Source organism: Dipodomys spectabilis, unplaced genomic scaffold, assembly GCF_019054845.1.
Source record: "Dipodomys spectabilis isolate Male_0828 unplaced genomic scaffold, ASM1905484v1 ptg000432l, whole genome shotgun sequence".
Classification (NCBI taxonomy): Eukaryota; Metazoa; Chordata; class Mammalia; order Rodentia; family Heteromyidae; genus Dipodomys; species Dipodomys spectabilis.
The window spans coordinates 606,008-621,267 of NW_024871109.1; the positions used below are offsets into that span (position 1 = coordinate 606,008).

Below are 15,260 nucleotides of genomic sequence, written 5' to 3' on the forward strand. Positions count from 1 at the left end.
CCGCCCCGCGCGCCGTCCAAGCCCAGTCTCCGCTCCCGAGGTCCCGCGCCCCCCGCCACGGAGCGCGCCCCACCAGGCCGCGGCGCCCGGCCGCCCAGGGGCGTCCCGCGGGCGCATGTGCGTGCGGGCGGCGCTGGGCGCCGCGTCCCCCGGGCCCGCGCGGGCCGGGCGGCCCGGGTGTGATGTCACTGCAGGGAGGGGGCGCGGGCGGCGGCGGCGGGGGGCGGGGAGGTGTTTTCCAGCTTTAAAAAGGCCGGAGGCGAGCGCGGCCCTGCGTCAGAGCGGGACCGGGCGGCTCCGAGCCGGGCGGCGGAGGCGCCGCGCGGATCCCAGCGGCCGAGCGCAGGCTCCCGGGCGCGCCGCGCCCCTCCGAGCCCGCCAGCCGCCCCGGCCCGGCCCCGCGCGCGGCCCCCGATGCCGCCTACCCGCGGCGCGTGGCGCTGAGCGCGGCCCGGCGTCTCGGGACGCCGCTCCCGCTCCTCCTCCCGCCGCCGCGTGGATGCCAAGGACCAGCCGGCCCGTCCCCTCCACGTCCCCGCTGCGCCCTGCGGCCGCGCTCCGCGGGAGCGGAGAAACTTTGGGGCCCGCGCGGCACTCGGGCAGCGCCATGAAGGCGGCCGAGGAAGGTAAGCCCCGCACCGCCCGTGCCCGCACCTCCGTGAGCCGCGCGCCCCGGCAGCGGGCGCGGATCCCAGCCGCCCCCCGTCCCCCACAGCCCCGTTCCCGAGCGCTCCCTTGCCAATAGGTGTCTCCTGCTCCCCCGCGCCGAGGCGCGAGCTCGGCCGGGACCCGCGGCGGCTCTGCGGGGAGCTCCGTTCACATGCGGGCGGTTGGGCCGCCGTGTGGGCTGGGGACGAGATGGGGCGCCCGTCGGAGCCACGGAGCCCGCCCGGCCCGCCCAGGGAGGCGGAGCCGCCGCGGGCCTAGAGCAGCCCCGCAGCCAGAGTTTTGGGGTCCTGTGCCCGCCTGCCCAGCCAGCGTGGCAGGCGCCTCTGCCCCAGCGCCGGGGAGCCCGCCGGGGGGTCGGGGGGTCGGGGCCGGGTTCGAGGCCCCTCGAGCCCCTCTGAGCCCAGTGGGAGGAAGGCCCCGACGCACGCTGCTCGCTGCTCGGCGGGTCTTGGCTTCTGGAAAGCTTGGGGAGGGACGGCAGGGCGCCAGCAGCTTCTGGTTGTCAGGGCCGTTCCTCCGCGCCTGTGCGGGGCTCCCCTGCGCCCCGCGCGCCCCGCAGCACGCGCAGCAGGGGCCGGGAGTAACGAAGGACACCTGTGGGCATCTTCAGGACCTTCCGTTGCTGGTTATCAGCAGAAGCAGTCTGCTGAGCCGGTGCTGTGCATGCCCACACTGAGGCCGGCCGTGCTGCCCAGAGCCCGCTGCGGAGCGCGGGTCCCTCACAAAGCCACCGGCCGCGGGAGGGGCAAGCTCGGAGCCCCCACCCAGGGCGCGCAGCCTGAGAACTTGGGCCCAAAAGAGTTGGATGATGTGTGCTACTTTTTCTTTTCTTTTCATCAGTCGTGGGGCCTGAACTCTGGGCCTGGGTGCTGTCCCTCAGCTCTTCAGCTCAAGGCTAGTGCTCTACCACTTGAGCCACAGCGCCACTTCCAGCTTTTTCTGCTTATGTAGTGCTGAGGAATCGAACCCAGGACCTCATGCATGCAAGCACTGTACCACTGAGCCACCTTCCCAGCCCTGTTGTGTGTTTCTTAGCCATTTCATTCTAACTTAAATAAGGTTTTAATGTTGAAACATGGGGTCATTTTTAAAAAAATGCCTCCATGACAAACTTTTGCTATGAGAGAAGTTTAATAGCCTTTGTGCACTTTGGGTGGTTACCTCTCCACTTCCCAGTCTTTGCAACCCTAGACCCCTTTGCTTGGTGAGTCAGTGTTTCATTCTGTAATAAATCTTTCCCTCACCTCTTACAAGAGGAAAATACAGAGGTGGGGCCTCTGCTAAGAGACAGTGGACCTAGGGCAAAACACCCCTAGACAAAACATGGGTGGATTTTACAGTGGCTACATAATGGGACTACCTAGAAAGTGTGAAGTAGGCCAGCCCACGGGATGGGAGCTGTTAGCCGAGGGTCCAGGGAAATCCTTCTGACGCCCTCCGGCCGCAGGAGCGTCTGGATGGGAGTGCAGGAGGCCCGCTTTCTGAAGGCTTGTGTTCTCCCCTGAAGAATGCCCCGAGAAATGCAGGCCCGTGGGCAGCCACCCCTCAGCGCTGCTCCACACAATGACCACGGCCCCTCCCACGGGAACAAAGCAAACCCTGTCCTCCTGCTTTTCGGTGGTGGTTCCCAAACCAGATAAAAAACGTGCCCAGCCCTGCTTCCTCACACCCTGTTCCGGAGTTCTGAACCCCATGAACGTCCTGCAGCCTTGTGAGGAAGCGGTCCAAGCTAAACACATCCATCAAGACAGTGTCTGCCGAACAGGCAGGTCAGCCTCCACACCGGGCTCAGAAGGACAGGCCCGGCTGGGCACCTCGGGCCCGAGCGATGGGGTGGGGCTGTGGACAAGCCAGCTGTCAGTCGGGCTTCTGAGCGAAGAGCCCTGTGGCTGTCCTGGGGCCTGGTGGCAGGGCCATCGGTCGGGCTGTCCACACCCCTGTGGCAGAAAGCGTCTGGCGGAGCCATTGAGCAGGACGGCCGCTGTGAGGTTTCTGCTGGCGGTGGAAAGGTGGCCACAGAGAGGAGGAGAGCCGGGCTTCCATTCGCCCGAAGGTCAGCAGAATCGCACGCTAAAACAAAACAGCCCTCCAACCCGCATCTCCGAGTAAGGACTATTATTAGCAACGAAATCAGGCCACACCGGCGCGGCTTATCACGGGAGGAAAGCAGGCCTCGGTCGGGGTCCTGGGAAGCCGCAGCCACGTGAGGCCGGCCACCACCTGGGGAGAGCGCCGTTGGTGACCCGCGGGGCGGCCGCTGCCCTCCAGCCTCGCCCCCACGCTCAGCCGGGCCGCGGTTCCCGGGCGTGCGCGGTGCAGGCCCCAGGCCCCGGGAAGTTAGAAGCCACGGTGGGACAGGCTGGAGGAGGGTGGACGGCCCCGAGGCCCGCGGTGGTCTGGTGCTGTCGGGGCCTCCCCGCAGCCCTGGCCGGCCCGCAGGGCACGGGGCGCCGTGTTGGGGGCTGGCGGTGGGGGCCGTGCGCGGGAGCTGCGGGGGCGCCTCGAGCGGGGACGCGGGGCGCCGCCGGGGGACGCGGGGCGCCGCCGGGGGACGCGGGGCGCAGCCTGGGGGGGGCGCGCAGGGCCCCGCCGGGGACGCGGGGGCGCAGCAGGGGGACGCGGGGCGCCAACGGGGGTGCGCGGGTGCAGTTGGGGGTCGCGGGGTGCAGTCGGGGTCGCGGGGTGCAGTCGGGGGACGCGGGGCGCCGCCGGGGGGTCGCGGGGCTTTCGTCCCCTCCGGACGCCGGGCTTCCGGGCGGGCTCCCGCCGGCCGCGACCCTTCTGCAAGTAAGATGGGCTTGGCCAAGAAACGGGGTCACTTCTGGAAGATTCCAGGCGTCTCGGCCGGAGCGGCGGCGGCGGGGCGCACTTAGCACTGGGAAGCCGCGCGCGAGCCGGTTGTTTATGTGAACCCGGAAACACCGGGGCGGGGCGGGGCGGGACGGGCGGGCGGCCGGCCCGGGCGGGGCGGGGCGGGGCGGGGCGGGCGGCGGGACGCGGCGGGGACGCGCCGGGCGCCGAGCGGAGAGCGCGGGGCGCCGACCCCGCCATGACGGGGCTGGAGCAGGACCCCGAGTTCGACTTCGACTTCCTCTTCGAGTTCGACCAGAGCGGCGGGGGCGCCGCGGCCGCAGGTGGGCCGGGCGGGGGGACGGGACGGACGGACGGAACGGGGCGCGGACGGACGGGCGGAACGGGGCGCGGACGGACGGGCGGAACGGGGCGCGGACGGACGGGCGGAACGGGGCGCGGACGGACGGGCGGAACGGGGCGTGGAGGGCCCCGCCGAGCCCGCGCCACCTGTGGACGGCCCTGCCCGCGCCGAGTCCCGGCGCCCGCCGCTCGGGTGGCCGCGGGAAGCCGCCGGCCGGAGCCGGCCGTGGCCTGGGGCCCGCGGAGGCCGCCCTCGAGCCGGGGCGCCTCGGGTGTCCGTCCGCGCCCGGACAGCGGCCGGCCCGGGACAGCTGGCCCCGCGGACGGACGGACAGACGGCCGGCGGCCGGCCCCCGCGGACACCCGGCTCCGCCGAGACGCCGCCGCCGTCCCTGTCTCTGTCGAAAGTGAAGCTCCCAGTTGAGCAGCAGCACTGCGCCTTCCCAGGCTTCAGCCCCGACGGGGAACGAGGAGGTGGAAAGGACAGGGCCCACGGACAGAGCCAGGGCCAGCCCCCCTCCCGGGCCCACGGACAGAGCCAGCCCCCCTCCCGGGCCCACGGACAGAGCCAGGGCCAGCCCCCCTCCCGGGCCCACGGACAGGGCCAGGGCCAGCCCCCTCCCGGGCCCACGGACAGAGCCAGGGCCAGCCCCCCTCCCGGGCCCACGGACAGGGCCAGGGCCAGCCCCCTCCCGGGCCCACGGACAGAGCCAGGGCCAGCCCCCCTCCCAGGCCCACGGACAGAGCCAGCCCCCCTCCCGGGCCCACGGACAGAGCCAGCCCCCTCCCGGGCCCACGGACAGAGCCAGGGCCAGCCCCCCTCCCGGGCCCACGGACAGGGCCAGGGCCAGCCCCCCTCCCGGGCCCACGGACAGAGCCAGGGCCAGCCCCCCTCCCGGGCCCACGGACAGAGCCAGCCCCCCCTCCCGGGCCCACGGACAGGGCCAGGGCCAGCCCCCCTCCCGGGCCCACGGACAGAGCCAGGGCCAGCCCCCCTCCCGGGCCCACGGACAGGGCCAGGGCCAGCCCCCCTCCCGGGCCCACGGACAGAGCCAGCCCCCCTCCCGGGCCCACGTACAGAGCCAGCCCCCTCCCGGGCCCACGGACAGAGCCAGGGCCAGCCCCACTCCCGGGCCCACGGACGGGGCCAGGGCCAGCCCCCCTCCCGGGCCCACGGACAGAGCCAGGGCCAGCCCCCCTCCCGGGCCCACGGACAGAGCCAGCCCCCCCTCCCGGGCCCACGGACAGGGCCAGGGCCAGCCCCCCTCCCGGGCCCACGGACAGAGCCAGCCCCCCTCCCGGGCCCACGGACAGGGCCAGGGCCAGCCCCCCTCCCGGGCCCACGGACAGGGCCAGGGCCAGCCCCCCTCCCGGGCCCACGGACAGAGCCAGCCCCCCCTCCCGGGCCCACAGACAGGGCCAGGGCCAGCCCCGCTCCCGGGCCCACGGACAGGGCTAGGGCCAGGGCCAGGGCCACCCCCCGCCCAGAGCCACAGAAGTAGCTGGCCCTCCCAGCCGGCTCAGCTCCGTATTCCCAAGGCTCCCAGAGCCCTGGAGGGGGTGCACCCTGCCCGCACGAGTGTGTCGCATCTCACCACCCGCATGCTCAAGGTACAAGCCTGCCAGGTGGGCGTGCCAGCGGCCTCCACCCTCTGATGGCTCCTGCCCCCGTGTGCCCCAGAGGCTTCTACATCCTAATCTGTGGCTAGCCCAGGTCTTCGGGCGTGGTGGGGGCCGGGGCAGGTAAGGGAGAGACCCTTGTCCAAAGAAGCCTGGGACGGTCTGGGGCCCCGGCCTCCCTGGGTGCCCTGTCCTTCCCAGGGGCAGGGGGCAGCTGTAGCCGTGCGTGGACCCTCTCCAGCCTCTGCCTAGAGGAGGGGGGTTTTGGAAGAGAGTCCCTCAGCGCTGGACTTGTTCCCTAACATCTCAGGTTCACCTGACCTCCTCACGGTGTCCACATTGGCCTTCCGTGAGTGTGGCCTGGCCGTCTTACCATGGCCCGGTGGCTGTTTGTGCAACTCTCCTCTCATGAGGTCCTGTGTCCTTGGGAACAGAACTGCTGGCTGGATGTGCGGGACCCTGGCTCCCAGCACTCGTGAAGATTGAGCAGGGCCTCACCGCCTACACAGCCAACTGCTAACCCTGTGAGCAGAGCAGGGACCAGGACCCAGGCTCCACCCTCTCTGGAGGGGCCACTGTGGGCCCCTCTCAAGGGTGCCTCCAGCTGGCTCAGGTCCATCCTTTGCCTCCTTGAGGGATGCATGTGTAGGAGTCGGGCCTGTCGGTCTTGAGGGTGGGCAGGCAGGTCCTCTGGGGTCTCTGGACCATGGCCACCTCTATGCCCCCCAAGTACATAGCTGGACACAGCAGTTCTGCGTGGCCAGCTTTTGCCAGAATCTCCCTGGGAATTTCTAGAGCATACTGTGACCTAAAGATTCTGGCTTATCTGCGGAAGGGGACAGGAGAGGCCAGTTTGGGCCCCAGCCCTTGAGGGGCACTTAGTGGGGCTCTGGGAAGCAGGCAGCTGTGAGCTTGGGGTGCAGCTGAGTTTAGGAACTAACCCTCCATCACACCTCTGGCCATCTCCCCTGCTGCCCTGAATGCTGCTGCGGCTGCAGGCTCACGGAAGCCCAGGCCGGGCTCACGGGACAGTGCTCTCTGTGCAGACACAATCTCTGGAAGGCCTTGGAGCATCCTTGCTAAGCATGTATCCACTGGAGCAACCCCAGAGCCCACTGGGGCCCAGCACTCCAGCACAGAGAGCTGGGCAGGGAGGCCTAGGCCAGAGAGTGAGAACCAGAGCACTTCCCCTTTATATGGTGTCAGAAGTTGCTGGAAGACATTTTATATACATGCATGCGCATGTGCGCATGCGTGTGTGTGTGGGGGCATATTTTTGTGAGATACTCGAGCACTCCAGCACAGAGAGCTGGGCAGGGAGGCCTAGGCCAGAGAGTGAGAACCAGAGCACTTCTCCTTTATATGGTGTCAGAAGTTGCTGGAAGACATTTTATATACATGCATGCGCATGTGCGCATGCGTGTGTGTGGGGGGGCATATTTTTGTGAGATACTCGAGCACTTTATCATTACTACCATATTACATTACATGTGGGAAATGAATCTGTTTATAAGTGAATAATTCTGAGGTCTATGACAAATAGAAGCAGTGTAAGTTTTATAGCTTGTACTGACCGTAGGATCTCACGCTGTGTCCAAGGACGGGGTCAGTCCTGAGCACAGGTGTCAGCCTGTCAGCTGGGTGAGCGGGAAGGGACTGGGCCTTCTGAGTGGAGGGCAGGCCTGGCCGAGTCTGGGAGGGGAGGGGAGGGGAGGGGAGGGGAGGGCAGGCCTGGCCGGGTCTGGGAGGGGAGCGGAGCGGAGGGGAGGGGAGGGGAGGGGCACACACCCACCACTTCCTCCCCCAGTGCCCACAGCTCTCCGGAGGGAAGGAAGGTCTCTCGTGGCTCTTTAAACTTGCCCAGTGCTCGGCAGCTGCTGAGTGGGTCTTCAACAGTCATTTGTTGAGAGAATAAAAAGGGAGTTTCTACAACACCCGACCCAGGAGGGAACAGGAGTAACGCCTGTTCTCAGGGCCCCAATCTTCCTGTCTCCGCCTGACAGCCAGCACCCAGGTCCCGGCCAGGGGGCAGGCAGGGCTGCGGCTCTCTTCTGGGGCTCAGGAAGTAGCTGCTTTGCTGGGCAGCTGGAAGGCGGGCGGGCCACTTCCCGCCCGGGGGCCCCTGTTTTCTACGTTATTTTGGCCTGAACACCAGCACCGTCACCCTGGCAACTCGGGAGGACACCGCCCGCCCTGGGCCTGGGCACAGACGCTTCTGCCCACCTGCCTTGAGCTCTGAGGCTCGCTGTGTGTGGAAAGGGACGCGGCTGCACTGGGATCTGGAAGCATTTGTGTTCTCAGCCCATCTGCAGCAGAGGGATGACTTTGCTTCCCCGGCCGGAGGTGGGGAGCAGCCTGGGGACCGTCCTCCAGGCAGGAGGGCCCTGTGTGCACTCAGGTGTGGGGAAACATTCCCGCCTTCCCTCCTGGCAGTCTGGCTGGCCTCAGGCTCCACAGATGTTTTAATTAAGGCAGGCATGTCTGTTTCCGCAGATGTGATGTTCTGCATGGTGTTTTCAGAGGAGGACTGGGCTAGTGAATGCCAGCCTGAAGCCAGACCGCCTGACGTCAGGAGGCGCTCCTGAGGGTCTTTGGGTGAGGTGAGGTCCTGGGATCGGACCGGCTGGTGCAGGACCACGGCGGGGCGGCTAGGGGCTTGTTTGCCTCGCCGGCGTTGCTAGTTGTTGCTGTGGCAGGGAGCCGGGATCTTGCGGCACCTCTGAACCTGCTCCTGTCTGTCACTCCGTGGCTGAGCCGCCCTGGCAGGCTTCCTGCACTTGCTGCTCTGTTGTGTGCTGTCTTGTCCCAAGGAGTGCTAACGTGTGGGCTGCCTGTAGGCAGGCCTGCGGTGCCGGGCACAGAGCAGGGAGCAGACATTTGGACAGACGTGGCAGGCAGGCCCCTCGTGCTGTTCGTGGCTTTGTGTCCTGCGGCCGGGGTAGAGGGAAGGGCCTGTTCTGGAACTGAAAGATACAAGCCACTTGCCTTGGCTTTGCAGTCCAGGCTGAGATCTGATGGTGGCGTGATGGCAAAGCGCCCCACGCTGGGTGCCCAGGAGGCATATCCCGCCACCGGCCCCGCCGCGCCGGAGACGGGCCGTGGGCAGTGGGAGGGAGGGCCGTGGGCCGTGGGAGGGATGGCTGTGGGCCATGGGAGGGAGGGCCGTGGGAGGGAGAGCCGTGGGAGGGAGGGCCGAAGGCCGTGGGAGAGAGGGCCGTGAGCCCTGGGAGGGAGGGCCGTGGGAGGGAGGGCCGTGGGCCATGGGAGGGAGGACCGAGGACCGTGGGAGGGAGGGTCGTGGGAGGGAGGGCCATGGGCCGTGGGAGGGAGGGCCGTGGGAGGGCCGTGGGCCATGGGAGGGAGGGCCATGAGCCGTGGGAGGGAGGGCCGTGGGCCATGGGAGGGAGGGCCATGGGAGGGAGGGCCGAGGGCCGTGGGAGGGAGGGCCATGGGCCGTGGGAGGGAGGGCCGTGGGCCATGGGAGGGAGGGCCATGGGAGGGAGGGCCGAGGGCCGTGGGAGGGAGGGCCATGGGCCGTGGGAGGGAGGGCCGTGGGAGGGAGGGCCGTGGGAGGGAGGACCGTGGGAGGGAGGGCCGTGGGCCCTGGGAGGGAAGGCCGTGGGAGGGAGGGCCGTGGGAGGGAGGGCCGAGGGCCGTGGGAGGGAGGGCCGAGGGAGGGAGGGCCGAGGGCCGTGGGAGGGAGGGCCGTGGGAGGGAGGGCCGAGGGCCGTGGGAGGGAGGGCCGAGGGCCGTGGGAGGGAGGGCCGAGGGAGGGAGGGCCAAGGGAGGGAGGGCCGAGGGAGGGAGGGCCAAGGGAGGGAGGGCCGAGGGCCGTGGGAGGGAGGGCCGTAGGAGGGAGGGCCGAGGGCCGTGGGAGGGAGGGCCGAGGGCCGTGGGAGGGAGGGCCGTGGGAGGGAGGGCTGTGGGAGGGAGGGCCGAGGGCCGTGGGAGGGCCGTGGGAGGGAGGACCGAGGGCCGTGGGAGGGAGGGCCGAGGGAGGGAGGGCCGTGGGAGGGAGGGCGTGTGCCCTGCCGTCTGTTCCAGGAGGCCACAGGCTCTTTGACACACATGGCTTGGAAGGATGAGGCTCAGCTCCTCTGGGCGTGGTGTTTGCCGAGGCCGGTGAGGAGCAGTGTAAGCCGGAAATGCCCCGTGTCCTCCGCAGAGCCCGCGTCCCGGCTCCCACACCGGTACTCAGTGACCCTGCAGTGCCCCGTGGTACTGCGCACAGTGACATGACAGACACGGGAGGCCCCGTCCCAATCCATGGAGGAGAGGCCGCCCCCTGTCAGCCAGGGGGGAGGCCTTCTCTCAGAGTTCCTTGGTTCCTTGACCTGGGAAGGTCCAGCATTTAAGCTTCCAGTCTACACTTTGTCTAAGGAAAACTCTCTTCTGTTTATTTGTTTACTTTTGCTTTTGTGCCGGTTCTAGGGGTTGAACTCAGGACCTGAGCACTATACTTGAGCTATTTTTGCTCAAGGCTAGCACTGTGCCATTTGAGCTTTTTTTGGTGTTTAATTGGAGATAAGGGTCAGTCTCTTGGCTTTCCGGCTGTTGCAGGCTTTGCGCGGTGATCCTCGGATCTCAGCCTCCTGATTAGCTAAGATGATAGGAGCCTCGAGTGCCCAGTGGCTTTTTTTTTTCTAATAAAGGTTTTATGTGTTCTCCTTCTCCCTGTTAAATCCTTCGTTTCCATAAGGGCTTCCTGGGTCCGTGCCAGGCCCCGCCCCTCCATGCTGGGCTCTGCTGGGACTAAGGAAGGCTCCTTCTTCCTCGGTGCATCCCTGGACCCAGACACCTTCTAGAGAAACCCCATTCCCAGGACAACTCCACGGAAGAGCAGCCAGGCTGCCTCCTCTCCTCCTGCCTGCCCTTCGCCACCCTCCTGCTGTCACAGCACGGGCTTCCTGCCAAAGCAGCTGGAGCTGGGCCTGGTCACCGCAGAGGCACGGGGCAGGGCCCGGGCCTCCACGCTGGCCCAGATGTGGGTCGCTCATCGCCAGGAGCTTCACACCCACAGGGCTCGGCCGTGGGCTGGTGGGCTGCTGATGGAATGGGCGACCTGTGGCAGGGGTGAGGCTGAGCTCCCACCTGGAGCAGGGGTGGCGGGTATTTCTGTAGCTTGCCCTGGGTTGAAGGATGTTCCAACGGTAGTGAACTTGTTCGCTGAGCTCTAGTGACTCAGAATCCCACCCTGCCACTGTGGGCTCCCCTCCATTGTCAGCATGCAGCTACTGAGCTCCGGTGGAGACCTAGCTGAGGGCCCCACTCTCCCGTTCCGCCGTCCGTCTGCCTCGAGTCTGGTTTCAGAAGTGCAGGGTCAGCCACTAGCAAAACCTCTGCTCACCCACCACGCTGTCTGTCATCTGCAGGGGACCACACAGCAGTGCGTCGGTGACTGGAAGGAACTTCTTTTGCACAGATGTATCTTTAGATAACTTGGCAATGCTGGCAGAGGAGCGGCGGGCAGCACGGGCAGCCGTGCTGGGGCTAGGTCTAGGCCGACTGCTGGCTGCCTCACAGGGAAGCCAGGCCACTGGCTGCCCACGGCCGGGTGTGCTCCAGCCTGGCTGGCGCCCAGAACCTCCGGGTCCCTGTGGGCCAGAGTCCTCGCCGCGTGGCACAAAGCCCATGCCTCCAATTGGGCCTTCCCAGAGGCCACCCCGGGGCCATCTCTGTCGTCAGGGCTGGGGCACGGGCCACCGTGGGATTTGATGATCATAGCAGCGGCCTGGGCTCAGGTAGTCAGCAGGGGCCACCAGAGTGGACTCCAAGCCAGGCTCAGGGGCCACGCTGCCCCCCACTGCCCGGCTGTTCCCGCTGCTCCGCCTTGGAATCTCCACCTTCTACTCTTGGGAGTGGCTTTCTGGGTGACTCTCCAAGGTTGTCCTCTAATCTTCAACATCAGAGCCCAGCTTCATCTCTTCACCAGGGACTGGGTGTTTGGACAAGACACGGGGCTCGTGGTAAGGACTGTGGGGGTCCTCTGATGTTCCTCTCTTTGCGTGTCCAGCTCATGTCTCAGCGGCTCACAGCAGGCCCCATCCCACATCTGGGAATTTTGAACTGACAGAAGAAGTTCGTGATAGTGGAGGTGATGGAAGGCTGGCGGGCACGCAGAATCCACCTCGGGACTCAGCAGGCATGGTGTCTGGCCGCAGCTGGCCCGTTCCAGTTAGACAACACTGGGTGTGAGGTCCTCACTTTCTGGAACTCACCCTCATTGCTTCCTCAACCAGGACACAGCGGGCTGCCCTGAATAAAACACCTTCCAGCCAGAGCACCTAAGCCAGGAGATGGATCTAGAATTTCCACGTTCTGGTTTTCATTATTTAGAGACCTGGAAACTCTCATCTCTAGGCTCATTATAAGAGGCTCCAGGAGGCTGGAGGAAGGCTTTCAAACCAGAAATCCAGAAGAATGGTGCTCCTGATCAGATTGCTAATTATAATAGTAGTGATTTCTGAAGGATAGTTATTGAAGTACCATGAGAACATAGTAATCCTTACATCTAGCCAGGTATCGGATCGTGTTTGGTTTTGTTTAGAAGACACACTTCTGGGTGTGAGCCAGCCTCGGGGTCATGAGGACCACAGGACCCGCGTGGTTTTTCCCTTTGCTGCCGTTGTTTGTTTTATCCTTGAGGTGTTTTCTTTGCGTTGGTAGTGAGCGCTCCCTCTTAAAATGGATTAAATGCCGAGTCACTATGTCTGGAACACCGCTCCCTCTGTCCACACGCCTCCCAGTCCTTTCTCCAACACCCACCACACACCCACCATCCATCCACCCATCCACCCTCATCCACTTGTCCCTTCATCTGTCTGCCCATCCACCCACCATCTGCCCACGAAACAGAATGAACGTTTGCTTGCTTTGTGGAGAGAGGGGCTTCCTGCATAGCCCAGGTGGCCTTTGGCCTGTGGTCTTTCAGCCCACCGGGTGACGCCAGGAGAGATGTGTTCCCTCCACCCCCAATTAAACGCTTTACCTGTGCCAGGCATACTGTGAGGCTCTGAAGACAGCTGTGAACCAGAGTAAGGCAGGAAAAATTCCTAATTGCTTGGAACTTGGTTTCTGTTGGCCAAAGAGATAAATGAATGAACACACAATATTAGATTGATCTTGCTTGCTTGCTTGCTGGCTTTATTGTTGTTGTTGGCCACAGGGCTGGAACATAGAGCCCTGGTGCCATCCCTGAGCTCTTTAGCTCAAGACTAGGGCTCTACCGCTTAGAGCCACAGCTCTACTTCTGGTTTTCTTGAGGTTAAGTAGAGATAAGAATCACAGACTCTCCTGCCCAGGCTGGCTCTGAGCCGCGATCCTCAGATCTCAGCCTCCTGAGTGGCTAGGATGACAGGCGTGAGCCTCCAGTGTCTGGCGTGGCATTTCTTAAAAGAGAAAAAAATACATAGTTGATGACCCAGGTGTTGGGTTGGGCTCGGAAGTCCAGATTGTCGAGTGAAAAGCAGAAGACAGTAGTCGCCGGTCAGACCTCTCAAGAGGGCGTCCAGGGACCCGGCAGCTGAGGCGGGCGGGCGGCTTTGGAGCAGACTGGACGCAGGGGTGAGGCCAGGGGGGTGGGTCTGGGGCTGTGGGGTACGGTGGGTGCCAGGTCTGGTGTCCACTGAACTCCGGGGTTTACCATCTCTTCTCTTTCCCCTTCCAGAGCACTACAGCTATGCCCCGCCCTCCGTCAGCTCCACGCTGCCTCTGCCCGGGCCCTGCCATGACCTCCAGCCCCCCGCCCCTGGTGTGCCAGCTCTTCCTCCCGCTGGCCACCCCTTGGGGTATGGGGGTGCCGTGGACGGCGGGCCTTCGGGGTATTTTCTGTCTTCTGGCAACAACCGGCCCAACGGCGCTCTGGCCCTGGAGAGCCCCCGCATCGAGATCACGTCGTACCTGGGCCTGCACCACGCGGGCGGCCCGTTCCTCCACGATGCGGACGTGGAGGACCTGCTTCCCAGCTGCCGGCGCTCGCCGTCCACCGCCACGCTGCCCCTGCCCGGCCTGGAGGCCTACCGAGACCCGTCCTGCCTGAGCCCGGCCAGCAGCCTCTCCTCGCGAAGCTGCAACTCCGAGGCCTCCTCCTACGAGTCCGGCCACTCCTACCCCTACGCCTCGCCCCAGACGTCCCCCTGGCAGTCCCCCTGCGTGTCCCCGAAGACCACAGACCCGGAGGAGGCCTTTCCCCGGGGCCTGGGCGCCTGCCACCTGCTGGGCTCTCCTCGCCATTCTCCATCCACCTCGCCCCGGGCGAGCGTCACAGAGGAGAGCTGGCTGGGGGCCCGGGGCTCGAGGCCCACGTCCCCCTGCAACAAGCGCAAGTACTGGCTGAACGGCAGCCAGGCCCCCTGCTCGCCCCGCCAGTCCCCGGCGCCCTCGCCGCTCGGCTCCCCCCGCGCCAGCGTGACGGAGGACACCTGGCTCAGCAACACCACCCAGTACACCAGCTCCGCCATCGTGGCGGCCATCAACGCCCTCACCACCGACAGCAGCCTGGACCTGGGCGACGGGGTCCCCACCAAGGCCCGCAAGACGGCCCCGGAGCCCGCGCCTCCCGTGGCGCTCAAGGTGGAGCCCGCGGGGGCCGAGCCGGGCGCCGCCTCGCCCGCCTGCGACTTCCCGCCCGAGGACCTCGCCTTCCAGCACCTGAGGAAGGGCGGCTTCTGCGAGCAGTACCTGTCCGTGCCGCAGGCCCCGTACCAGTGGGCGAAGCCCAAGTCGCTGGCCCCCGTGTCCTACATGAGGTAAGCAGGAGTGGGCAGGCTGGTCTCACCCCAGGACCCCGTCCCAAAGGCTGCCCCAACACCACCCCTGAATGCCATCAGCAGCGGCACAGCCCCGCCTCCTTCCTGCAGGCCACGCTCCCGGCTGCCACGTGTGCATTCCGGGAGCAGCCCACCTCCTTCCTGCAGGCCACGCTCCCGGCTGCCACGTGTGCATTCCGGGAGCAGTCCACCTCCTTCCTGCAGGCCACGCTCCCGGCTGCCACGTGTGCATTCCGGGAGCAGTCCCGCCTCCTTCCTGCAGGCCACGCTCCCGGCTGCCACGTGTGCATTCCGGGAGCAGTCCCGCCTCCTTCCTGCAGGCCATGCTCCCGGCTGCCACGTGTGCATTCCAGGAGCAGTCCACCTCCTTCCTGCAGGCCACGCTCCCGGCTGCCACGTGTGCATTCCGGGAGCAGTCCACCTCCTCGGGGCTGGCCACGCTCCCGGCTGCCACATGTGCATTCTGGGAGCAGTCCACCTCCTCGGGGCTGGCCACGCTCCCGGCTGCCACGTGTGCATTCCGGGAGCAGCACACCTCCTTCCTGCAGGCCACGCTCCCGGCTGCCACGTGTGCATTCTGGGAGCAGTCCCACCTCCTCGGGGCTGGCCACGGGTGTGCACATGGCCATGTTCTCGGTAAAACTCACGTCCAGGGCTGCCACGCCCACAGGGGCTTTGCTGACTGCACACGCCCACACCCCCAGAGCAGCGAGCATGCCTGCCCCCTCCTCCCAGGAGAGAGGCCTGTGCACGCCGGCAGTCAGGGAGCTTGTGTGCACACTGACAGGGAGCTTGTGTGTGCACTGACAGGGAGCATGTGTGTATATGCTGACAGGGAGCTCGTGTGCACACTGACAGGGAGCTTGTGTGTATATGCTGACAGGGAGCTCGTGTGCACACTGACAGGGAGCTTGTGTGCATATGCTGACAGGGAGCTCGTGTGTGTACGCTGACAGGGAGCTTGTGTGTATATGCTGACAGGGAGCTTGTGTGCATATGCTGACAGGGAGCTTGTGTGTATATGCTGACAGGGAGCTCGTGTGTATATGC

The 15,260-nt window shown here is 66.1% G+C and overlaps 1 protein-coding gene across 3 annotated transcripts in view; it reads left to right on the forward strand.

Annotated features, from left to right (window-relative positions):
- The first annotated feature begins 395 nt into the window (after positions 1-395).
- Nfatc1 (nuclear factor of activated T cells 1) overlaps positions 396-15,260 on the forward strand; it is a 127,269-nt gene continuing 112,404 nt past the window's right edge. For 2 of the 3 annotated variants that reach the window (XM_042668318.1, XM_042668320.1), the window contains exons 1-2: positions 396-626; positions 13,109-14,189. In XM_042668318.1, the coding sequence (XP_042524252.1) occupies positions 500-626; positions 13,109-14,189 (1,208 nt within the window). In that variant the 5' untranslated portion in view covers positions 396-499. Of the gene's footprint in view, positions 627-3,678; positions 3,804-13,108; positions 14,190-15,260 lie in introns of those variants that run through there. The other variant, XM_042668319.1, reaches the window with a different exon arrangement.